Below are 25255 nucleotides of genomic sequence, written 5' to 3'. Positions count from 1 at the left end.
CACAAGCCAGGCTGACGGCTGCCAGCATAGCGGTGGTGGTGGGCACCTCTCCCGCCTCCTCAGCAGCACTAAGGATGTCCGACTGCAGCTTAGGTCTGCTCCCTGCTTATAAATGGACATCCCCCGAGGGCTGCTGGGCTGGCAGAGGGATGTCTGACTGCCAGCTTGGGCCCAATCTCCCAGGGAGCGGGCCTACGCCAGCAGGTGGACATCCTCCGAGAGGTCCCAGACTGCAAGAGGGCATAGCCCGGGCTGAGGGACCCCCCCACACACACCGGGTGCACAAATTTTTGTACACTGGACCTCTAGTCATTTTGTAAAAATGAATAGGAAATCATAACACTGCTGAAACTAATGATAGGAAGCATGTTCTCAAACTTAATACCACGGAGACCATAGAAGAAATCTTAAAAATGACAGTCCTGGATGGTGTGCTCAGTGGCTATAGTGTCTGCTCCTGGACCAAAGGGACATGAGTTCGAAATCAGATCAAGGACACATAATGGGTTGCAGGTTCGATATCCGGTCCCCCCACTAGCTCCCCTCTCCCCCATCGCCTCCGGGAGCGTGCAGGAGGCAACCAATCAATGTGTCTCTCTCACATCAATGTTTCTCTCTCCCTCTCTCTCTCTCTCTCCCCCCCTCTCTCCACCCCCTCCCTTCTTCCCTTCCACTCTCTATAAAAATCAATGGAGCCTGCCCAGTGTGGTTCAATGGTTGAGCATTGACCTATAAACTAGGAGCTCACCATTCGATTCCTGGTCAGGGCACATGCCCAGGTTATGGGCTCAATTCCCAGTGTGGGGCATGTAGGAGGCTTCTCACCAGGGCCCAGGCCAGAGGCAACCAATCGATGTGTTTCTCTCACATCGATGTTTCTCTCTGTCTTTCCCTCTCTCTTCCACTCTCTCTAAAAATCAATGGAAAAATATCCTTTGGTGAGGATTGATTTTTTTAAAAATTATAAAAACTATAACTCACTGGTTTCAATTGATTAGGTAAAGTGGCTATATTCCATTGTGAGAGGGAAAATAATTAAAGGAGTTACACAAAATGACAGAACTACATGATCAGTGATCAATTCTAAACAGCAAAATACAACAGGATTTCATATCGTTGTTAGCTTTCAGAGATAGGCTCTACATTATAACATGTAATTTATTATTCAATTTTTGAACATTCAGCTTTGGTACATTTTCAAAAGCAGGTTATTATCTATGCGTGTGGCCTTCATTTCACTTGAAGGAAATACATTCAAATGTCTACTGCAGTTACCTCTGTGCAGTAGAATTATTGGTTATTGTTATTTTCTACCTTATATTGTCTGTGTTTTCCAAATTATCTAATAAATATGCACTAGCTCTGACACATGCATAGTAACGATGTTTAAAAAATTGTTACCAATGATCTTGATTGTCTTTTCTGGGTCTTTATAATTCAAGGCTCCTATGTTCTCTCTGCATAGTATACTAGCCTTCCGGGAGACCACAGAGCCTCAGACACCCACCTGAGTGCAGCAAGTTGGCACACTGCTTTTGACTCTCCTCTAGACTTCTGGACAATCTGTTAATCATCTCCGTCTTTTCTAATTTGGTTGCTTCTTGATTCCTTTCCAGTTGTTTCACCTTGTCTTTCAAATGACAGCAAATGTCTTCCTAAATAGAAAAAGTGTTCAAGAAGTCATTTTTATGATCCGTCATTAAGTATTAAACTATCAATGATCATTCATGATTGGGTTTTAAGTCAACTATAAAATCATCACATGGCAACATCACCTCCTCTACAAGGATAAATGCACAAGACTGGGAGTCAGGCGAACCAAGTCATGGGATCTTAGGTGAGTCATCAACTTCTCAGTCTGTTTTTTCCTTTTGGAATCACACTAACAAAGGTTGAATTCCATGATTTCTGAAGTGCCTTCTGCTCTACATTCACAAGACACTGCTGTTCTAGAAGTAGGTCCTATTCAGACCAAAGGAAAGGCAGTACATTCCTACTAGTATTTGCACTTTACACTGCCAGTGAAGTGTGTGCAGACACATTCAGGCATGCCACTCTGACTCTGAGCATGCCTACCCCAGGACAGCAAGGACACAGACAAACACACTCGACTCTGAGCATCCAAAAGCTCATTCAGTTCTGAGCACCTAAAAATAATCTTTCCCTCTTCTGAACTCCTTTTAAACTTGATCTGTTTCTCTCGCGTTTTTCCTTCTACCTTTTACATGTCTTATTTGTCTTCATAGTTTCCTTGCAGGTGCCTATGCAGTGCCTTACACATAGTATGTACTACAAAAAAAATAAAAAATAAAAAAATAAATGACAAAGAACAACAAATAGAATGAATGTGTGCACACATGTATGTGTGTAACTGTATGGGGATGTATAAATACAGAGCACATATACAATGTATTCAAGTTTCTTAAAAAAAAAATGTGTTTGTGTGTTTGGGAGTAGTGAGTCATGGGAGTGCCGAGCCCCTGTAGGAGAAATCATCACCTCTCATTCAAAAAGGACTTCACAGGCTGAATTCCAGGCCAAAGGAGCATGAGAAAGGCAGAGAGGTAAATTGGCTAAAGTTCCCTGGAAAAAAACCTGAAGAAATGAATAGAAAGAGGAAAATCAAGAAAGGGCTTTAAAGCAGAAAGCATTTGGGGCCTGATCCATAGGAAAACCTCAAGCCTAATAATGCCCTAAGGATACCACCCCAAAGCACACCTCAAAAGGATACAGACAGTGCCCCTGAGCAGAGGAAAGGGACTCTGAAGTCTCCTGTTTTGGCTTAACAATTCATGTGAACTTTGTGTTCGAGCTCATGATGTAGCCATGTTTGCTTTAAATTTTTTCTTCTGAATTTGTGGGCAAAATGGAGCTCCTGGAAACTGCCCGTGTTTATCCAACCCTGCCAGCCTCTTGGCCACGCTGCTGGTCCCCAGGCCAGCTGGGAAAGCAGGGCTCTCACGCACCGGAGTTCCACGCAAGCACAGTGAGTGCCCTAAAGTCAATGACAGCGTGAACGTGTGTGCAAGAAGGGGTGGGGAGACAACTAACGTTTATGAGCTGGGGAAGTCATCGAGATTTTACAAGAGACTGCAAACTGGTTTAAAAAAAAAAGTAGATATGAAAAACATTGTAAACAAAAGGCAGACTGTGGCGATGATTTACCTCCATGCATTAATCAATTAAATCACGCAGTTTCCTGTTGACAAGTTCAGGAAAACAGATTACACTCATAAACTGTGCAACTTAAACACCAAAAACAAACAAAACAAAATGAATGGCTCCATCTTTTCCATGATTAGCATGAGTGATGAGAACACTCAATTCAAGACAAAGACAGACATCTTTTAAAACTGAATGAGACAAGTGGAAGCAAATAAAATTGAACAGATTTCTATGGCATAGCCAAAATGAAGATTAGGAGACACACACACACACACACACACACACACACACACACACACGTCTGAGAGAGTCCCTCAGCCAATAGAATGAGTTTAAATTAAATATAATGTTAAAGCAAGGTAGGAAAGGGATCATGGGAAAATCATGACACAGAAATCAAAGTCCCTGACTTCACTGAAAGCTGAAGATTTCAAGACCAGAATGAAAAAAGGTTTTAGACCCTAAAGGAGATAGAGATTCCCCCCATGACACTTCCATGCATTAGAAATACAGAGGCAGGGTGGAGAGAATCTGGGAGACAGTTGGCCAGGAGCGAGTTCTGTCGCTGAAGAACACTCCGAGCTCCGAGCAGCTCGTCTGCTCTCATCTTCTCTGTCACACGGGAGGACCTAGAGAAACTCAGCCAGAGTAACAAGAACTGTTACAATGTGTTGTGAGTGTGTACAATCCTTCCTACCCAGAAAAGCTGGTGGCTAAAAGACAACACTAAAGTCATATTATAATTTCACAAGCCATATATTTCTCAAAATATACTAGTTACAGAGACATTTTTAAAAAGCCCAGCTGTACCACAGAGAGCTAAGTTAGGCAATCGCCGTGTTGAATTTTGTCTTTCAAAATATACTTAAATATACATCAAGCTAGTTTACATCCTGATGTTTAGCTGTTGTTCAATAAGGGTTTGCTCAACAGGTGAAATAATGCAATTAATCTACAACTGCAGTTGCTTCCCAGCAAGAATGTGTTTTTCATAAAGCGGTGATTTTCAACCTTTCAATCTGAAGAAGCTCCCTGGTCTTCTAAAAAAACACTGCAGATGCTCACACCCAAAGGAAACTCCTCCGCTGTTTCAGAGGATCCATCCATCTCCGGGGGCCTGGTCCCGACTGCCTTAGAGGATGCCAGGGTAAGAATCGCTCTAACCAGGAACACTTACTCCACGTGAGCATCTGCTCTGTCAACACTGTGCACATCAAACACATAGTACATGGCACACAGTCATAACTACATGAGAGCCGCTCGGAACCCAGACACCGGCGAACGTATTCATTTACTGAATTACCCAGCTATTTGTTCCTTGCTACCTACTTTCTAAGACTTGTTTTACCTTTCTTTTCAATCTGCTGAACAGAGTGTAGCAGATAAGTGTTCACCCAAAAGGGAAATAACATGCAGCTCCCTCTGTAATAACCCTTATGAAGAAAAAGCAGGCAAGGGGTAAAATGCAGTATGTACGTATGGCTACCGGTTATGTGAGAAAATCTACATCGACCCTCTCCGTGTGGAAGAGACTCAATGCATTTTCAAATGACAGACAGGCATCTCCCTCGCTCCTGGTGGATTTTTACAGCACCTCTACAGTCAGGAGTCTCAATTTCGATTCTGGAATTATATAGACTGACCTTTCATTGAAAACACTACTGAGGCTACTGACAACAAAGGGAGAGCACAAAAGGGCACCATCATGAAACACTCCCAGGAAGAAACAACGATAAGCACTTTGGCATCGGCACTTTGCAAAGCAGTTGTGCAATTATACACAGAGGCCTATACCCGTGCTGTGCTACGCGATGCTATTTAAGAACAACAACAAAACAGTCACAGAATGTAACGGCAGAAAAAAGGCCTTAATCAGCACCTTCAGTGTCTGGTTCAGGGGTCCGGAGCCCATTCAGCACAGAGTCAAGACTTTGTTCTCTGCTCCAGACGGGGGCAGAGAATCGAGAATGGATGGGGCTCAGGAGCTGAACACACAGGAGTTCTCCCAGCCCTCCCTGTAACTGTGTCTAAGGCAGCAGAGAATGGAGACACCTCAAGTAACCCAGGATGCAAAAGCCGCCAGACTCCACTCCTCTCATCATCCAAGGAGGACCATTCTCCACGTCTGACTTTAATGTTATTCCCCACACACAACAAAGTTAATAAAACTGTATTTCAAATTCCATTTGTCTATATATTATATAAAGTAAATTCTCAATAATTTTACCTAACCTTTGTCTTTCCCCACCCCTGTATATGCTCCACACTGGTCAAATTCCTAATAAGTTTCTCTATAAAAAGAATAAAAACATATTTAGGAAAATGAACATAAATAAAAACTCATATAAATGTACATTAAAATAAAATAAAATGGTATACAAACAATTATTATTGCCAATAATGAATCTTATATAGCTCTATCTAAATAATGGAAAATTTTAGAGTCAGCTGTATAAATAAGAAATAAGAACCCAAATCAGAATAAATTTTAAGTGTAGTGGAATTTTCCATACACTCACATCTTATTTTTCTTCTTCTCTTCCTTTGGGTTAAATTAGTTCTGAAACTGCATTAAGGAAAATGCACTTTGAAATTTTATTCACTGAAACGATTTACCTGGAGTTTTGGAGCACACGCAAACCCCCACCTGACTCACCATCAGCTTACAACATCCTACTCCCTTTGGGGCAACAGTAATAAAAACTGTGAAATGTGCTCAAGTCTCAAACCTCAATAATTTTAGATCAGACTCCCCTCGTTTACTATGCTAGTCTCAAAATGAACTCTTCTCTCAAGAACCATTTCTAGACAGTCTTAATGATGGGCTTCTTACCAAATGCTGGGAGACCCAAGAAAGGTGTTCTAGTGGTTAAGCTCCCAGGACCAGCCCTCAAGCCATCTCCCAGAACACTCATTCCTTCCAGTCTGGGTTTATTCCAGGACAGTATGTATAAACTAGAGGCCCGGTGTACGAATTCATGCACCAGTGGGGTCCCTCAGCCTGGCCTGTGGGATTGGGCCGAAACTGGCTCTATGACATCCCCCGAGGGGTCCCAGATTGTGAGACGGCATAGGCCAGGCAGAGGGACCCCACTGGTGCACGATCAGGGCCGGGGAGGGACACCGGAGGTTGGCTAGCCAGGGAGGGACTGCGGGAGGGCTCTAGGGTGTGTCCGGCTCAGTCCCGATCAGGCAGACCCCAGCAACAAGCTAACCTACCAGTCGGAGCATCTGCCCCCTGGTGGTCGGTGAACATCATAGCGAGTGGTTGAGCAGCCTTAGCATATCATTAGCATATTACACTTTGATTGCTTGAACGGCCGACCTGACAACTGGACAATTAGCATATTAGGCTTTTATTATCTAGGATACCCTACAAGTAAACAACTAGCACTGTGAGAATCCATCCTACCACAGGAAGGGTTTCCAAAAATCATGCCTGCCTTAGGGAGTATGCATAAATAAAAAATCTTTGTCTTTATATTTTTACTTACAATAAAAAACCTACCGCAAACATCCAAAATTTCTATATGAAGAACCACAAAATGTCAGTTACAAGACAGAACGGCTTTGCTTATTGACAACAGTGGCTCATTTGAAATCATCCCAACCTGTTCCTTAAGGGCAGCCACCGTAGCATCCAACTTGTTTTGTAAGGACAGCACTTGCTCCTCATACTTGTTGGTGAGGCCCGCCACGACGGTCTCGTGCTGCTCCCGGGTGCGCTGCAGGGACTCGGAGTGATGCAGGTCCAGCAGCTGCTGCTTCAGGCTTTCCAGGGCCATTTCCGTCGTCCTGGACTTCTTAATCATCTAGCAGACACACGACAGCCCCATTTATTGTATGTGGCTCTGTGCTCTCTTTATAAACATTAACTCCCAAAATCAACCATGCTTTAATGACAGTAGAGAAGGGTCTCCCCATAGTGGTTCTGGTTCCTTAAGGCTTCCCTGTCTGGGACCCACCAGGCCCATAGGGGCTGCAAACATTATTCACTGAGAAGAAAGAAAAAAAACTGGAATTACCCGAGATGACAATGTGGGTACCAGACAAGGAACCTGCGGCAACTATACGGTCCCAGTGCTGTTTGCAATGTTCTGTGAGCCAAGTGTGGGGGGCAATCCAATTGTCAGGTCAGAGAAAAATGACAACCGTTTCTTGAAAGACTGATGAAACTTGTCAATGGTCACTTACTAAAAACACGGTTTTGAAAGCTATAATTGTACAGTTACAAAATACTGGTGTAGTTACTATACCAGTATTTTGTAACTGTACAATTATAGCTTTCAATACTGGCTCCCAAAATATGCCCATGTCCTAATTCCTGAAACTTGTGAATACCTTATGTTACATGGCAAGAGAAAATTGAGGTTGCGGACTGAACTGAAGTTGTTAAACTGATGACTTTAAAATAAGGAGATTATCCCGGATTATCTGGGTGGGCCTAATGTATCCACAATGGTCCTTAAATGAGGAAAACTGAGGCAGAAAGGTCAGAACCAGTGACCGCTGGCTCTGAGGATGGAAAAGGGCCATACACCCTTTGCATGTAGCCTCTCAAGGCTAAAAAATGCAAGAAAATGGATTATCCCACTAATACCGTTTTAATTAGCTAGTTATTAAGAATACCAAAGAAGGAAAAGGGAGGCCAGAACATTATAGGCATGTCACTTGGGCAGCTTCACCAGGAAGCTGCAACTTCACACTCCCCAGGGAGCTGCTGGCCCATTCCCTGCAGATTACTAGGGGAAGGGACTGAACAAAGGGAGGATAGGCACGTGGGCAGTGAAGTTGGGGTGACCTAGGGAAGGTGCCCATCAGTCAAACCTGGGAACAGAAGTCACTGGACAAAGGAGGCAGGGCTACTGCAAGCCCGCAAACATTTGGGAATACATAATCCCCTAGACTAGTGGTCGGAAAACTGCGGCTCGGCAAACCGCGGCTCGCGAGCCACATGCGGCTCTCTGGCCCCTTCAGTGTGGCTCTTCCACAATATACCAACTTCTGCGCATGGGCCATGAAATTTCAATCACACAGTATGTGTGCGCCCGCACGTGGTATTTTGTGGAAGAGCCACACTCAAGGGCCAAAGAGCCACATGTGGCTCGCAAGCCACTGTTTGCCGACCACGGCCCTAGACAAAGGCGCTCTCTCTCTTGGCTCTTGGCTCTCTGGTCTCTTTGGCTTTGCTCCTGCCCATGTTCCCTCCATAGCCATGTGGCCCTCGGGACCCCACACGCAGTGGACTGCTGGGCTGCAGCTGGGAACACAAACTAAGCTGGTTTAATGCTGGACTGGACACTGTTCCAACATGGGATGAAAACTCTGGGCAACGGCTTTCATTCTAGCCCTTCTGACGTCACAGCTACACTTCTTCTATGATGGGCCAGAGGGAAATGGGACCTTGGAAACTCAGGGGGGTAACCCCACAGAAATAAAGCTTTTTACAATGTCTCAGCTTCCCATGGGGACCTCTGGAAATTCTTATTCCAGTGGCACCCCAAGAAGCCCACTTCCCCCAGCAACTGGTGGGGATGAGGGGATCTCCCTACCACTAACACTATAGAGCTTCCAAAAAGCAACACAGCCCTATTGAGACCTTAATTTTAGCCCAGTGAGACCCATGCCAGACGTCGGACCTCTGGAACTCTAAGATAATAATTTGTGTTGTTTTAAACCACTAAGTTTTTGGTATTCTGTTATAGCAGCAATAGGAAACCAAAACACCTGGTGATTCTGTTAGTTTTTTTTAATTTTATTCTTTTATTTATGCTACTTTATTTCTGATAAATGCAATTTCTAATTCAGAAGATTACAAAGTTATAACCTTTTACTACATAAAAAGAAATTCAACTTTTTAATCTAATAACTTTATCAGTTTTCAAAACTTTTTAAATACAAATAATCTACTGCAATATTGTGATTTCTAAGAAATATATATTTGGTCATTCAAATGACCAATGTATTTGGTCCTCATCTGCAATCCCTGGCTCAGAGCTCCCAAAACCTTGGCATTTCCTAAGTATTGAGAGTGATAAAATGTCTCTTGTTGCGTGAATGAGGTTGACTTTTCACCTGAGGATCGGGGCTGGTTGTGTTGGAATTTTCAGTCCCATCCCCTGACCTCCAAAGTGGGTAGAGGAGCTAGAGGTTGAATTAATCGTAGGTGTCTGATTTTAATCAACCACGCGAGGCAATGAAGTCTCCATAAAAACCCAATCAGACAGGGTTCTCAGAGCTTCTGAGGTGGTGGACATGTGGAGATGCAGGGAGAGTCAAGAGGGCACGAAAGCTCCACATCCTTTTCCCATACCCTACTCCATGCCTCTCTTCCCCTAGCTATTCCTGAGTTATATCCTTTTATAAAAAACCAACTAGAGGCCCGGTGCACAAAAATTCGTGCACTCAAAGGGGGGTGACGGGAAGAGACCCTCAGCCGGACCTGCACCCCCTTGCAGTCTGGGAGCCCTCGGGGGATATCCAACCAATGGCTTAGGCCCGCTCCCCAGAGATGTTTCTCTGAGTTCTGTGAGCCTCTCTAGAAAATTAATGGGACCCAACGAGGGGGTCGAGGGAACCACTGATTTACAGCCAGTCAGTCAGAAGTACAGGTAACAACCTCAGATTACAACTGGTGTCTAAAGTCGGTGAAGACAGTGTCAGAATTGATGAATTCCTGGACCTCCAGCTTGTGTCTGAGAATTGCTTGGTGTTGGTTTGGGGAGGAAAGCAGGGGAGACATGGAAAAAGAAAACCTGTGAGCAGGGACTTGGTAATCAAATAGCAGCGTGCCGTGGAAAGTTTTGTCCATGTACAAGCATCGAAAACAACAAACAGACTTGAGTGTGAGAGTAAGAGAAGAGACAGGCAAGGGAAAAACATAATCAGAACTGTACTTTAGAAAGATTAACCAGATGGCCATAAGAGAGAATTTGGAGAAGGGATAAAAGAATAGAGACTAGTAAGAGAATTTTGCAATAGATAAAATCCCAAATTGAGGACTTGTGAACAGAAATGAGGAGACTCAACAGAATGTAGCAGATGAAGGGGAACAGAGAAGCTGGGGTTTCTTCCTGATGTCTGATGTGCAGATGGCTGGGTGGAGGGGAGCACCATGCCTCCGAAGTAAGGAAAAGAATAGCAGGCTTGCGGTGGAAGAAAGTATGAACTTCAAAGTTCTTCTAAATGTAGTCCTACCATACCAAAAGTTAAGTGACTAAATTTTTCATAAATAGTTAAAATGTTTACCTGTTCTTCCTTGACTTTTAATGCTTGTATTTGGGTCTCCAGCGCTTTGATTTGTGCTTCAAGCTGTATCTCTCTTTCTTTTCCATTCTGAAAGAGTTTCTGTGATTCTCGAAGGCTGAGGGCCAAACCATCCTTTTCATCTAGGACATTAAAAATGTTTATAGGAATAATATGTTACTGTAAAGGGACTCCAATTGTCACAATCTCTATCAAATATCAGGTCTATATCACATATAAAAGTTGTTGCATTCAATTTAATTCAGATAACAAATCAGCTAAAGCTGATTTAGAGAAAAACAGAAAAGCTCCAAAAATGAATGCCTGAGTGACACCAAAAAAATTTAGAGAACCAGAACCTCTTCCTTCAAAAATCTGATTGTATCCCTTTGGGGACCAAAAGATTTCCTAACAATGACTTCAGCATCTATTTATTTGAGAAGCTACACAGATATGACAAAACCGTTAATCAGAAAAGAAATCTGAGGGCCCAGCCAGCATGGCTTAGTGGTTGAGCTTCGACCTATAAACCAGGAGGTCATGGTTCGATTCCTGGTCAGGTTTTGGACTCGATCCCCAGTGTGGGGCATGCACGAGGCAGCCTATCAATGATTCTCTCTCATCACTGATATTTCTCTCTCTCTCTCCCTTCCTCTCGGAAATTAATAAAAATATGTATATTTTTAAAAAGGAATCTGAAGACTAATTACGTTCTATACATACTTGCAATGAACTCTTAAATTCACCTAACCTTAAATTCTTCCCCCATACTTTATATGATAGCCTACAAATTCTTCTCTCAACATAAAATGTATGATCACTACAGAAAGATGACTTTATCACTATCAATTAAGTTTGAAATGAGCTGGAGTGCAGTCACAAAATTATTCTATAAATGAAACGTTCAACATGGACCGAAACTACAGAAAGCACGAAGAGTAAGCAATTAGAGTTTGAATCTGTATTTACTCTGTGTGCTTTTCCCAGGTGTGGCTCCATGTTCTCCTTGGCACGCCTGCAGGAGTTCAGGGTCACTGTCTCTTCCTTGGATTAAAACAGTGGTTTCTCAACCTTGGCTGCACATTAGAATCACCTGGGAATCTTTTTAAAATCCTGATTTCTGGGCCTCATCCTCCAGAAATTCTGTTTCTTTGTTATGGGGTGAGGCCACAACATTAGTAACAAAGAAACAGAATTTCCAGAGGATGAGGCCCAGAAATCAGGATTTTAAAAAGATTCCCAGGTGATTCTAATGTGCAGCCAAGGTTGAGAACCACTGGATTAAATCAGGATGCTAATTTATAGGCTCAGAAAATATCTTGCCAACTAATCCCAAGTCTCACTGGGTATTGTAACACTTCATCCAAGATAAATTCCTCAACCAATTTTCAGGACAGGATGCCATCCGCATAGTTAAATAATGTTCACTTATTCTAACAGCCTAACAGACAGAAGAGGAGGAAGAAGCAGGGGGAAATGAGGACCTCAAAGCAGTCTGCTCCGGAGAGAAGTCATCCAAAGAAAGGTGTCACAGGCCTGGGTTCTGTTTCCTTCGGACCGACTCACTATGATCCCTCTGACCAAATACGTCAGCTCGCTGAGCTTCCTATTTAAAATGAGGATCTTGGAAACAAGATATCTAAGCTCCAGCACACCTCGTAAGTGACAGCTGTCATCTTACCTTGGATTATCAGAAGCTGGTGATTCAGATACCTGATCTGACGCTCACTTTCATTTAACTTTTCAACTAAATTGTCCAGTTGCCTCTCTTTTGCTTTGTTAAGAACCTGAAGTTGAATGATCTGCATATTTTCTGGAGAACCTGATTTGGAATGAAAGACAATTTATTAGATAAAAGCATACCAAAATATAAATCTGTGGTCATTTAGGGCAGCGTTTCCCCAAACTGTGGGTACTACTCATCGGAGTATCATGAAAACAATTCGGTGAACTGTGGCTAGCATTTCCTAAAGAAACAAAAAATACACATTATAATAGAACATCTCAGAGTCCATCATGTAGTACAAATGAGTACTATTTTGTGATTTTGTGGAACGTATGTTTTAGTTACATACACTTATTTACCTAGATAAGTATTGTAGACCCCATCACAATGTACAAAATGTACTTCTTACTGTGCTCACTGCCAGAAAAGTTTGAAATGTCACTAGTTTATAGAGTATAACCCTTCATCACTACCCTTTTGGCTAATTAAAAATAAATATATACGAAAATGTGCCAGGCTATGCAATTAACCTGAGAGGCACAGGGGAACACATGGCAGGCTGACGAGCTCTGTGACCAAAAGTAACCACACAGATGATCTGGTCACATCCAAACTGGGCAGGTCACAGTGGGCAGTCACGTCCCAGGCCTATGGCATCGTTGGTAGAGGTCAATCTTTACCTTAAGGAAACCCTGTCCATTGTTCTGATCCAGAACAATATGGCTTTGAAATAACAAAGTAATTTTCTTTTCCTACCCCTCGAAGTACAACTGCAGGCACCAGAGCACAAGACCATAGAACCCTACTGCTAGCTTGTTCTCCATTGGCCATCTCTATGTGCTGCAAATCTAATTAACTACCCCGTACCCTCCAGGTAAAAGTATGTGTTTCTCCATTTTGCCTCTTATCCAATGCTAGAGTTTTTCCTGCTATGCTTTCTCCCAGCCCCTTAACCTACCAGCACTGGATTTCATCCTCCTTCCTTATGTCTTCTCCTTTGATTCTAATGCATAAAATAAGCTGCAAAGCTGCCATTCTCGGAGCATCTGTTCCCCGGCAGTGCCGTCAGTTGGCTCAAATAAACTCATAAAAATTCTCCACAGGTTTGGACATATCTTACATTGACACCCTTACAATGGAATAGAGTTCTATGACCTCATAAAATTGAAAAATAAGTACATCAGCTTCTATAAAACCATTTTTTAAAAACATTTCTAGATAGCCTCCTCAAAATATCTATTATAAGCAGGAGTGGGGATTACATAGTATTCATGTCTATACTGGCACATAACTGTGAATTAATAACGTAATGAACAGATTAATAAAGGATTTCGAGGACTTCTTTCACAAATAATTAAAGTCACATTAGGGAGCACTTTAAAATGATTGGGGGGTGGGGGAGATTCACAGGAAAATAATGCTAAAACTACATAATGACAAATGCATTTTCTACTAGACCACTGCTCCCACTTGCTAGCAAACAAAGTAGGCCTCTTTTTAAAAAGAGATATGGTTAAACCCACTCCCCCCCCCCCAAAAAAAAAAAAAAAACAACAACAAAAAACTGAAGACTGAAAACTTTGTTAGGAGTTAAATTTCTCTCCGGCCTTAGAGGGGGGCTAGCCCAGGGGTAAACACAGTGTACAAGCCACACCTCTCTCCAAGGTCATCTTTTTAAACTACTGTTTCTAAGAAGCCACAGTCACTAAATCTGGCACTGCCATTAAGTTACTCAGTTAACCTCCAACCATCAAATTTAGGCACATGTGTAACTGATGTAAACAAAAAATAAATCAACTTGACAAAATGCAGATTAAGAAAATGATAAAAGGTTATATATACAGAACAACCAACTGACCATGGGAACTGAAGGCGTCTACACCTCAGGCCCCTGTGGTGGGGCTAATGGACACATCCCCAAACCAGTTCTGCCACTCACTGTCCACTTCCGCATCTCTTCAGGCCACGCCACAGTGGCATAAACAAAGAGGGGCCACCCCCATGTTTGCTTTGACTCCTCGAGAGCCTGTGAGTCTGGAGCCTGAGCCTATGTGGAGCTAGAGCCTGAAGGCCAGCTTTCTCTTTGGCCGTAGCCCAGGAAACCTACAATATCCAGCGTGACTCCCTCCCCCTACCAGCCCATTTCTTAAATGTAAGGCAAACAAACAAAAAACTGGCTGTCACACCCTAGAATCACTATGGTTCTTCAACATGCACAACAATTAGCTTTTTCACATGCCCGAGAGTAGACAATGCAAGTTGAATGTATGACAACACTAATTCAGGTCAGTCTAAGTAAACGTTTTGATTTTTGGTTTTGGGTATTTTATCTCCTCAAAATGCTCTCATAGCTACTTTTCTCATTTTCATAGTTATACATATACAATCCAAAAAATAATGTTGGTAAGTGCCACAGGACTAAACCTGAGATAGGAGTCCAGTTTCAATTCTGAACATAAAGTAATTTATATCAGAGTTGTCTAATTATCACATTAAAATTCTAAAAATCAAAAGGAAAAATTAAGATGATAATAGCTGATTTACTACATGACATTTCTATACAACAAAAAATCTAGAATAAAGGGAAAACTATATTTCTCTTTCCAAACTAGACTTCAGTTAGAAAACTATAAAACTAATGAAAAATCTGAACCAATTACAATGACTCAAATGTAAAATTGAGAAAATTTTATTTTTGTTTTTATTATGGAAAACTTCAAATATATAAGAAGGTAGAAAAAAAGAGCACAAAGAATCCCATCACCATATTATTTGAAGTAAATCCTAGACTTCATATCTGTTTATCCATAAATACTTCAGCTATATCACCAACAATAAGGGCTCTTTTTAAAAACCAACCACAATTCAATCACTATATTTAAAAAAAGAAATAATTCTTGAACACACATAACATGTTTAACATTCTCCAATCATTAAAAAATATAAACCCGAGACATACTTTCATTAGCTCCTAAGAATTGTTGTTGCAGGCCTTCAAATGTGTCACCTCCTGCTATCTCCTGGGCTGGTGAGTCACCGTGCTGAGCAGGAGGCTGGTAAGGTTTATATACCACTGTATACGGTTCCAACACTTGACAACTGGGAGCTTGTGACGCACCGAATTGCTACGATAAGATGATAAGTGACATTGACAATTAGGATTTGGCCTTTTCCTCAAAAATTACCCGAATCACCTTAATTTTGTTACAAAACTTAATGGTGGTACAATTAAAATTTTATACAGACATCTTTGCTTTAAAATAACTTATTGTTATTTAACACTGAAAGTCTATGAAATATAATTTCTCACGTCTTAATTGGACTTTTGAGCTTATAACAGGCCAATCCCATAAATAACACAGGAGAATTCTAACAAAACTGCCAAGAAATATTTAAGAATGATTTAGATGATGCCAACATCCTGGGAACACAGAAATACACATATCCAACAACATGTAATACAATGCTTCATATGTAATAGATGTTCAATAACTTTTGTGGAATGAATACTATTCTACAGAGACAGAAGAGAAAATGACACTTTAAAAGAAAAAAAAAATCATCCTGTCATTGGGGGACACAGAATAGATACTGGCAAAATGAGGCATTCATATTCATTAAGAAAGTCTAAGAAACAGCTAACTATATCCTAAGGTGCTACTTCATTAAACTCTGACAGGGTTAAGTAAAACAAAATAAAAAAATAATTTTCCTTCACATTCATCCCATTTACTGCCATTATTATCACAAAACAGGTATCAGCTTTGAAGTGTTTGAACTAAAATGTGTTATAAGTGTGGTCACGATAATTAAATAAATAGGTTTACTGCTTTAAAACTGTATCAGCTTTGGCCAGGTAGCTCAGTTGGTTAGCGCATCATCCCTATATGACAAGGTTGTGGGTTCAATCCCAGGTCAGGGCACACACAAGAATCAACCAATAAATGCATAAATAAGTTGAATAACAAACTGATGTCTTTCTCCGTTCCTCTCTCTAAAATCAATATATTAAAAAAAATAAAAAGCTATATCAAGATATCTGAACACAGCTTCTCACTAAAGCATAGTGAAGTGGTAGAAGCCTGAAACAGCAGTAAATGAGGACTATTATTCTTTGACAAGCTTAATTCTTAATGTTTAATTAACTGTCTCCATAAAGCCTCTATGATATTTTAAAATTCTGAATTAAGATCATGATTTCGTTAGATTGTAAACAGAAACCAGCATGACTAATTCAGCATGAGCCTGAATAAATGCACTCTCAAAATCGTTTATACTTGTAAATCTTATCCTTGTACTTATATACATTCCTTAAACAGACACGTGTGTGGGCACATTTAAGCAAATTCTTAAAAGTCAAGTTCTTATAATACCTGAAAATGATTCCTTTGAGGATCTGAAAATTTAATTACATTGGCTGGCTGATTATTAAATTCCTGCTTCTGACCATTGGTAAATGGCCTAAAGTCTTCAGGAAGGTGATATAAATCAGTCTGCTCATATTTACTCGGAGGACTGTAACCCCTTCCGCCTTCATCTCCACCTTCTTCGGGATGGTACCCAGGATGCTGCTCTTCACTCTTACTTGGATTCTCTTCCCAGCCATTGCCGATTTTCTCTCCCATATATGTATCCCGAATCTCATTATAGTCCTATTAGATAACAAGAGTAAGACAAAAGCACTAAGATCTAGTCCCACCCTCATCAAAATCATTATCACACCAGATACTCACGTTTGCACTTTTAGATCTAGGCAGCACCTGATGGTCATTCCAGTTCACCTCCAATTGCTCAGAACGATGAGGTCTTGAAAAAAATCGACACTTTAGATTTAGAGCTTATCATTTTTTTGGACGCAGCTATCACAAAGAACCCCAAGATTTTAATATGTTTTCCCTCCAACCTTTACCTACAAGCTTAAGAATTAGTCCACAATTTTATAATCACATACATTGCTATAAGCTGCAGAGAATCAAAAGATGGACACTCACAGAATGCAATACACATATGAAGATGATTCGCGCCCTTACCGTCTCTCTGTGTCGTCCTCACTGCAGTCCGAGGAGTGGAGCTCGGGGGAGGACAGGTCGTCATCCAGCATATCATGGGGCAGGTCTGTGAGTAACTGCTGCAACTGAGACAGGAGAGTCGGCGTCAATAGCACACTGACTTAGATCAAAATGCCAAACCAAAGCTACCCTGGACCAAGTAATCAACTGCAGAAGTCAAAGACATTCCTAATTTCTACATTTAATAATGTCACCAATTCCTCACCAATTACTTTCACCATTTCACCTTGGGAAAGGGGAATAGATCAGTTCAGGATTTATATTAGAAGGCTTTATTTTTTTCTACAAAGGTTTTGGATTTTCACACACATAACATTGCATTAGAACTTTAAAACTTCTTTCTGGAAACACAGCACGTCGTAATAAGGGTACAATCACTATTAGGTTACCGCAGGGTAGATGTGAGTCTCAGAATCCTATTCTACCAGAAACCAGGCTTGGGGACTTGATAACCAGACTTCCTGCAGGAAATCTGAACTGCCAGACTGGCTTCGCCCAGGTGGTGAGAACAGCAGAAAAAGAAGCAGGTGGCCTAGAAGCCCTATTAATCCCTCTAAAAACGTGACAAAAACCTCCTAGGGAGTGATTCATTAGTAGACAGCCATCTAATCCCAATGATGAAAAGATATGCAATATTCCGCTGTTGTAAAACATTTGAGTAAAAAGAGATGTAAGATTCAGGTTTCTACAGGTTGCACTCTCAAAAGCATAACTCGAAAACTAACAATAAAAGCATCTGACTTTGATCTCCAATTTTTTTTTCTAGAAAACTCTTATCTTTAGCATTCTCACTATAAAAACTAGATATAGAATAAATTCATTTAAGTTTCCAGATAAACTGTGATAAAGAGATGAATGGTCTAATCTGTTGAATTTTAATATCTATCAGTAAATGTTTTTCCCTCAAATCCCAATACATTATCAAATCCCAAAGTAACTGTAACAGATTCAAATACTATATTACTAAATAGTTAAAAGACTGTTTATGATGCCTTCTCTTTCAAATTAAGCACCAGTTAAATAAATAAGTTGACTGAGGCCCACCACAGTACATAAATCAATCCCATAAAATTATGCAATGAGTAAAATTTAAAGATATTAAATACTCTGTGTAAAACCCTGGGGGAAGAAAATGAAACATTTCTTAGCCTATGACAGATTTTCCCAACTTTATCATTATAATAAAAAATAAAGTGTAGTTATAAAACATATCTGAGAATTACATTTATAATAAAAAAACTTTCATAAACTAAATACATATGGTAAAAGTTAAATAAAAATATTTTAAGAAAGGTCTGAAAGGTATGCTCCAATTGTTAAGTTCGTTTTGGTGAAATCAAACTTGGGAATGGAAAATAGGTGTGTGCGGTGGGAAGGGAGGTATACTTCCTCACTCCCTTATATATTTCTAATATTCACTGGATAGCTTTTTTAAAAAAAGATTTTCTCAATTCATTTGGTTCTTTACAAATATTCTTCTATTAGAGAAAAATATTCTATTCAATGACAAGTTATCTTCATTTGAAAATTTATTTGACACTAATATAAATAAGGCAGGCCTTGACTGATTGGCCACCTGCCCATGCAAGGTTACTGAAAAATCATTTTCAGAGTCAGCCATCTCAGAGCTGATCCAAAGATATAAATAATAAAAAACACAAAAGAGACAATACTAAAAACCAAACAGAACATATCAAAATGTTAGTATATTACATGTGAGCCTCAAGTGAAAAATAAAGTGATTTTACAAACACAAAACTTACTAAGAAGAAAAAAAAACACCTATGAAGTCTTTTTAAATAGTCTAACCTGTTAGGTCGATAATTATGTATCACTGCTGTAAGGAAAAAGACTATGCCCACACATTATACAGGGGAAAAATAACAAATAAATATTTTATACTTACATCAAGTAAGGACTCCTGTACAGAAAGAATACTGTCTTCTAAATCTTCAGTGAGGTTCAAGTACATAGCCTTATAATTCAGGGGAAGTTTGACAAGGACATCTGAACAGTACATTTTCCCCTCACAAAGATAGAAAAAACTACGCAATAATTAAGGAGCTCTTGTAACTTTCTTTGTGACACCACAGGTGTAACTGAAAAAGCATTAACAAAATTGGTATCTATGAAGAAAATTTAATTGAGTATAAAAAATAAGTTCTGAATGTTTCTGGATCAGTAAGTAAACTTATCAATCAGCAAAATCATCCCTGTAGTATTTAAAGCCTTATAAACTACTTTTTTTATATAAGCTAACATTTGAAATCGTTTCCTTCACCTTCAGAAACGTTCTCCATTAAAGTTCTTCGGCATAGCTGGGGCATATTCCCTTGACTTCCACAACTTTTAGGGCAGAGAGAAGCTAAATGAGGTGAGTCCTCATTCAGTTACAAAATCCCATCCCCAGGGCTTCCATTTTCCCAGGATCCAAGTGTACCCTTCTTCTTACCAGGTTGGCCCCAGGCCAGATACAGGCAGTGCCTGACCTTGGCTTGCATGAGAGCCCCACCCCAAGAGACCCCAGAACCAACACACCCCGTGGCCAGCTTCAGAGCACACCAGAGCACCACCCAATTACTGCCACAGATGACATACCCAAAGGGTGGACTCACTGGGCACCAGAACCCCACTAAAGCAAATCCACAACAGCTTGTCCACTACAATCACTGCCAGTCCTCACAGAGACAGCCTAAGCATCAATCCTATTCACTGATGTGCCAACAGCAATCAAGGCTCAACTACAACAGGAGGGCACACACAACTGACCCAGGGAAAATCCTGGAGCACCAAGCTCAGGTAAAGAGGGAGACTGCACCACTGCTACATAAGGCCACTCTGCCAAGACTGAGAGATGTAGTAGCTCTTCCTAATAAACATAAACCTAGAGAGACAGCCAAAATGAGACAAAAAGCATGTACCAAATAAAAGAACAGGTTTAGAAACCATGCAAGCAAAAAAAAAAAAAAAAAAAAAAAAAAAAAAATGGAGGCAAGCAATCTGCCAGATGCAGAGTTTAAAACACTGGTTATAAGGCTGCTCAATGAGCTTAGGGGAAGACTAAATGCTCTCAGTGAAAACTTTAACAAAGAGATAGGGAATAAAAAATAACCAGTCAGAAATGAAGAATAAAATAACTGAAATGAAGGCTACATTACTTGGAGTCAACATCAAATTACATGAAGCACAGGATCAATTCAGTGATTTGGAAGACTGGGTAGAAGAAAAGACTCAATTGAAACAAACAAACAAAAAAAAGGATTAAAAAAAAAGAGGATAGTTTAAGGAACCTCTTGGACAACATCAAGCATAACAACAATCACATTATGGGGGTACCAAAAGGAGAAGATATAGAGCTGGGGATTGAAAATCTATTTGAAGAAATAACAATGGAAAACTTCCCTAAGTTGGCAAAGGAAATTGACACACAAGTCCAGGAAGCAGAGAGAGTCACTAACAAGATGAACCTAAAGAGGCCCACACCCAGACATAGCATGATTTAAATCCCAAAGTTTAGAAACAAAGAGAGAATCTTAAAAGAGAAAAGTAGTTGTTACCTACAAGGAAGCTCCCATAAAACTGATTTCTCAACAGAAACTTTGCAGGCTAGAAGGGATTAGCATGAAATATTCAACGTGATGAAAAGCAAGGACTTAAACCAAGATTACTCTACCCAGCAAGGTTATCATTTAGAGATAAAGAACTTCCCAGACAAGAAAAGCCTGAAGGAATTTATCACTGCCAAACCAGTATTACAAGAATTGTTAAAGAGACTTCTTTAAGAAGAGAAAGAAAAAAATAAAAAATGTGAATAAGAAAATAATGCAGAAAAAAATTCTCACTGACCCTAATAAAAGCAGCAGATAAAAAGCAGTGGATCAACCACACTAAAGCTAGTACAAAGGTTAAAAGGCAAAAGTAGAAAGATCATGCATAATTACAACAGTAAATCAAGAGACATATACACACATATACACACCCACACAAAAGAAGTAAAAAATAATGACAAAAGCATAAACATGGAGGGAGTGAAAAAAAATGGTAGTGATTTTAGAATGTGTTCGAACTTAAGCAGACATCAACTTAAAATAGACTGCTATATACATATAGCATGGTATATATGCAGCACATTGTAACCACAAACCAAAAATCTACAAAAGATATACAAGAAATAAAGAGGAAGGAATTCAAAAACAACATTACAGAAAGTTATCAACATATAAGAGAAAAGAACAAGAGATTAAGAAATGAGCCAAGAGCTATAAAACCAATCAAAAAACAATTAATAAAATGGCAATAACTATATATCTATCAATAATTACTTTAAATGCAAATGAATTAAATACTCCAATCAAAGGATGAATGGATAAAGACATGGTACATATATACAATGGAATATTACTCTACCATAAAAGATAATATAATCTTACCATTTGCCAAAACATGAGGGTATTATGCTATGTGAAGTAAGTCAGACAAAGACAAATACCATATAATTTCACCTATATGTGGAATCTAAAGAACAAAATAAGAAAACAAAACAAAAACAAACTTACAGTTACAGAGAACAGACTGATGGCTGCCAGAGGGGAGAATGGTTGGGGGACTGGGTGAAAAGGGTAAAGGAATTAATAAGTACAAATTGGCCCAGTCAGCTTGGCTCAGTGATTAAGCGTTGACCTATGAACCAGGAGGTCATGGTTGCATTCCTGGTCAGGGCACATGCCTGGGTTTCGGGCTTGATCCCCAGTGTGGGGCATGCAGGAGGCAGCCGATCAATGATTCTCTCTCATTATTGATGTTTCTATCTCTCTCCTCCTCTCCCTTCCTCTCTGAAATCAATACAAATTTTTTTTTAAGTACAAATTTTTGGTTGTTACAAAATAGTCATGGGGATGTAAAGTACAGCGTGTGGAATATAGTCAATATTTACATATGCTGTCAGGTGGGTTTAAGACTTATGGGGGGGAATCACTTCATAAGTTATATAAATGTCTAATCACTAAGTTGTACAGCTGAAACCAATAAATAGTGAAAGTCAACTGTAATTGAAAAAACTGGAAAAAAAAAACATTTTTTTAGGTGTGCTCTCCTCATATTCACTGTCAAATGGATTTTGCTTCTGGTCATGGAACCTTGTGCCATAAAACACAGAATTACCAGATCAACTTATGCATGTTACCAAATTGAAAATTTTAGAAACTATAAAGTTTCCTCATTAAAGATCAACCCACTGCCAAATAGATTCAAGGGCAAAGATAACAATCCTTATAAATGACAAGATCTTTAATTCCACTCTACTTTCCCCAAATATGTCAAATTGCTTTTTGGCTGCAAATGCCATCTTCTCAGTGGGATATTACTGTGAATCAGCTGAGTTTAGTAATTAAAGAGTTACCTTCCGCCGAAACCGGTTTGGCTCAGTGGATAGAGCGTCGGCCTGCGGACTGAAAGGTCCCAGGTTCGATTCCGGTCGAGGCATGTACCTGGGTTACAAGCACATCCCCAGTGGGGGATGTGCAGGAGGCAGCTGATCGATGTCTCTCTCTCATCGATGTTTCTGACTTTCTATCTCTCTCCCTTCCTCTCTGTAAAAAATCAATAAAATATATTTAAAAAAAAAAAAAAAGAGTTACCTTCCCTAGAAAAAGCGATAGCTATTGTGAAGTCTTCTATTGAAGTGCATTTTAAACGATTCCATACACCTCTCTCCCTTTACTACTTCATTCTGGTCCTTCCTTTAAAAGGGGGCATTTTACTCAAAGAACTTCAGGAAAATAAAAATAAAAAACTTTACAATCACCCAATGTAGAACACCCAACAAGCCTACGTGTAGGGCGAATGTAAAACAGAGAACACATAAACCTTTTGTTAGGATTTAGAACTTAAATTAACTAAACAGACAGTATTCAGAGCCTCTGATCCTCAATATTCATGAAAGCAGAACTTCTCAGCTTACAAACTGTACAATACATCTTCTCCCCAGAGCAAAGCAGCAAATGGACTGCCAACACTCGTGTGCCTTGTAAACAGGTTACCGCATCAGTAGGCTGTAAAGATTCTGATCGTTTAGAAGATGAATTATTAAATAATACTTTTATGGATATGCACTAAGCAGACTCTCCATTCTAACCTAAGAGCCAAGTTAAAAACTTCTCTGGCCCTGACTGGTTTGGCTCAGTGGATAGAGCATTGGCCTGCGGACTCAGGGGTCCCGGGTTCGATTCCGGTCAAGGGCATGTACCTCGGTTATGGGCACATCCCTAGTGGGGGATGTGCAGGAGGCAGCTGATCCATGTTTCTCTCTCATCGATGTTTCTAACTCTCTATCCCTCTCCCTTCCTCTCTGTAAAAAAATCAATAAAATATATATTTTAAAAAAATAAAAATAAAAAAACTTCTCTGAAAAGGCCCTCTATGGGCTTCATAACAAGCCAAATAACTTGGCAGCTAAAACTTTAGTGGACAAATTACATTCTGTGCAGGATACAAAAAAAAATCCATTCTATGAGTTAAAGTAAATTTTATAATGTTAGTGGGGAAGACTTTGTCTAGGTTGTCACATCTCTGAAAAAAGAAATATGGCAACATGAGACAAAGACCGGCTGCGCTACAGACGACACATAATAGAGAGAACTTTAGGCCTGAAAGGAGCACAGGAGCGCCTCCAGGCCAAACCTCTCCTACAGGTCAGCCAACCCAGGCCCAGAGGAGGTCAGGGGCAGGCCCACGAAAAGAGAGAATTACAGCCCCAGAGCTCACTCCATTTCCTGAACCTCTCCATTTCCACACCTATTTTCCTCCACGGGACATTTAATCATCCCTGGGAGACACTTACTTCTACCTGTTGGTATACAAACTTCAGGCTGCCAGAGTCCAATGTGTTTGTTTCCATTGCAACAGTCCTTGAAAAATACCTGTATGTTATGGGAAACATTCAAAGGCCCAATCTAGATAAAGTATAAAAAGTTGCTAAAGAAATATATCAGAAAAATATGAATACTCAGCCATTTGTTTCTTTGATTTTCTTGGGTGATGACAAGAAATTTCCACTAAATAGGTCAAATAATATTAAAGGTAAACAAATAGTAGCTTTACAACTCCCTCTACTGGGGACAAAATATCAAAATGCTTCCATAATTATATCAAATCAGGCAGTAAAAAAAAAAATAAAGTGGAAGAAAGGCTATACCATGGAAACCTTATCTCTAAAATGCACAATACCAAGCTTAACTGAGCTTTATTACCCTATTAGAGGAGTACCCATAGAAAAACCAAAAGGGCCTCAAATCGGAATTGCCAGGTGCAAGGGTCTGTCTGCCATCTGCTATTTGAACCACCTGCCTTTCTACTCAAGCTCATTTTCCAGGTTTCAAATATTTCATCATTAAATGAACCATCATCAGCAAATATTATCTGGATAGCATAGATTACTAAGTACTGCTACCCCAAACCACCAGCTCCAAAATATGTACACACATACATCATTTTATTATCAAGAATCACGCAATGATATCAGAGCTGTTTCTGGTGACACTGCATAAAGTACCTGTAAACTAGCAAACTGTCATTTGGGGAGAACCCAAATGACAATCTACCTGATCGTATGCCTTGTGAACAGGTTACCTCATTGGTCAGCTGTAAAGATTCTGATCTTTTAGAAGATGAATTATTAAATAATACTTTTATGGATATGCACTAAGCAGACTCTCCATTCTAACCTAAGAGCCAAGTTAAAAATTTCTCTGAAAAGCTCGCACCCGGCCCGCCTCCAGCTCGCAGGCTCACTCTAGCGTGCTATGATTAAATACTTGTGGGCTGATTGATTACTCGCGGGGTGTGATTAAGTAATTAAGCTGAGGAGCCACTCGGAGCCGCCAGGTGCCCACCCTTGAGGTTTTCGCAGAACCAGCTGGGCCAGAGCCTCTGCTCCTCCCCAGGGATGAAGCTGGCAGCCTGAGCTCCTCGCAGGCCCCCCATGGCCAGGACACCCCCCACCCCCAACCCCACCCCGCTCCGTGCCGCCAGGCTGCTATGGCTTCCATGACCC

At 40.3% G+C, this 25255-nt stretch overlaps 1 protein-coding gene across 1 annotated transcript in view; it reads right to left on the bottom strand.

The window, feature by feature from the left end:
• Nucleotides 1–25255, bottom strand: part of CEP152 (centrosomal protein 152kDa) — a 107267-nt gene that overhangs the window by 64462 nt on the left and 17550 nt on the right. Inside the window, exons 3-10 of the mRNA XM_015558951.1 lie at nt 17167–17270; nt 16870–16942; nt 16510–16788; nt 15096–15261; nt 12092–12232; nt 10414–10553; nt 6777–6977; nt 1508–1655 (exon numbers count right to left, since the gene is read on the bottom strand). Coding sequence (XP_015414437.1) covers nt 1508–1655; nt 6777–6977; nt 10414–10553; nt 12092–12232; nt 15096–15261; nt 16510–16788; nt 16870–16942; nt 17167–17270 — 1252 coding nt within the window. The remainder of the gene's footprint in view (nt 1–1507; nt 1656–6776; nt 6978–10413; nt 10554–12091; nt 12233–15095; nt 15262–16509; nt 16789–16869; nt 16943–17166; nt 17271–25255) is intronic.

Source organism: Myotis davidii, unplaced genomic scaffold, assembly GCF_000327345.1.
Source record: "Myotis davidii unplaced genomic scaffold, ASM32734v1 scaffold132, whole genome shotgun sequence".
In the NCBI taxonomy this organism is placed as follows: domain Eukaryota; kingdom Metazoa; phylum Chordata; class Mammalia; order Chiroptera; family Vespertilionidae; genus Myotis; species Myotis davidii.
The sequence above is the reverse complement of the archived record's forward strand: the minus strand, read 5'-3'. Positions and strand labels throughout refer to the sequence as shown.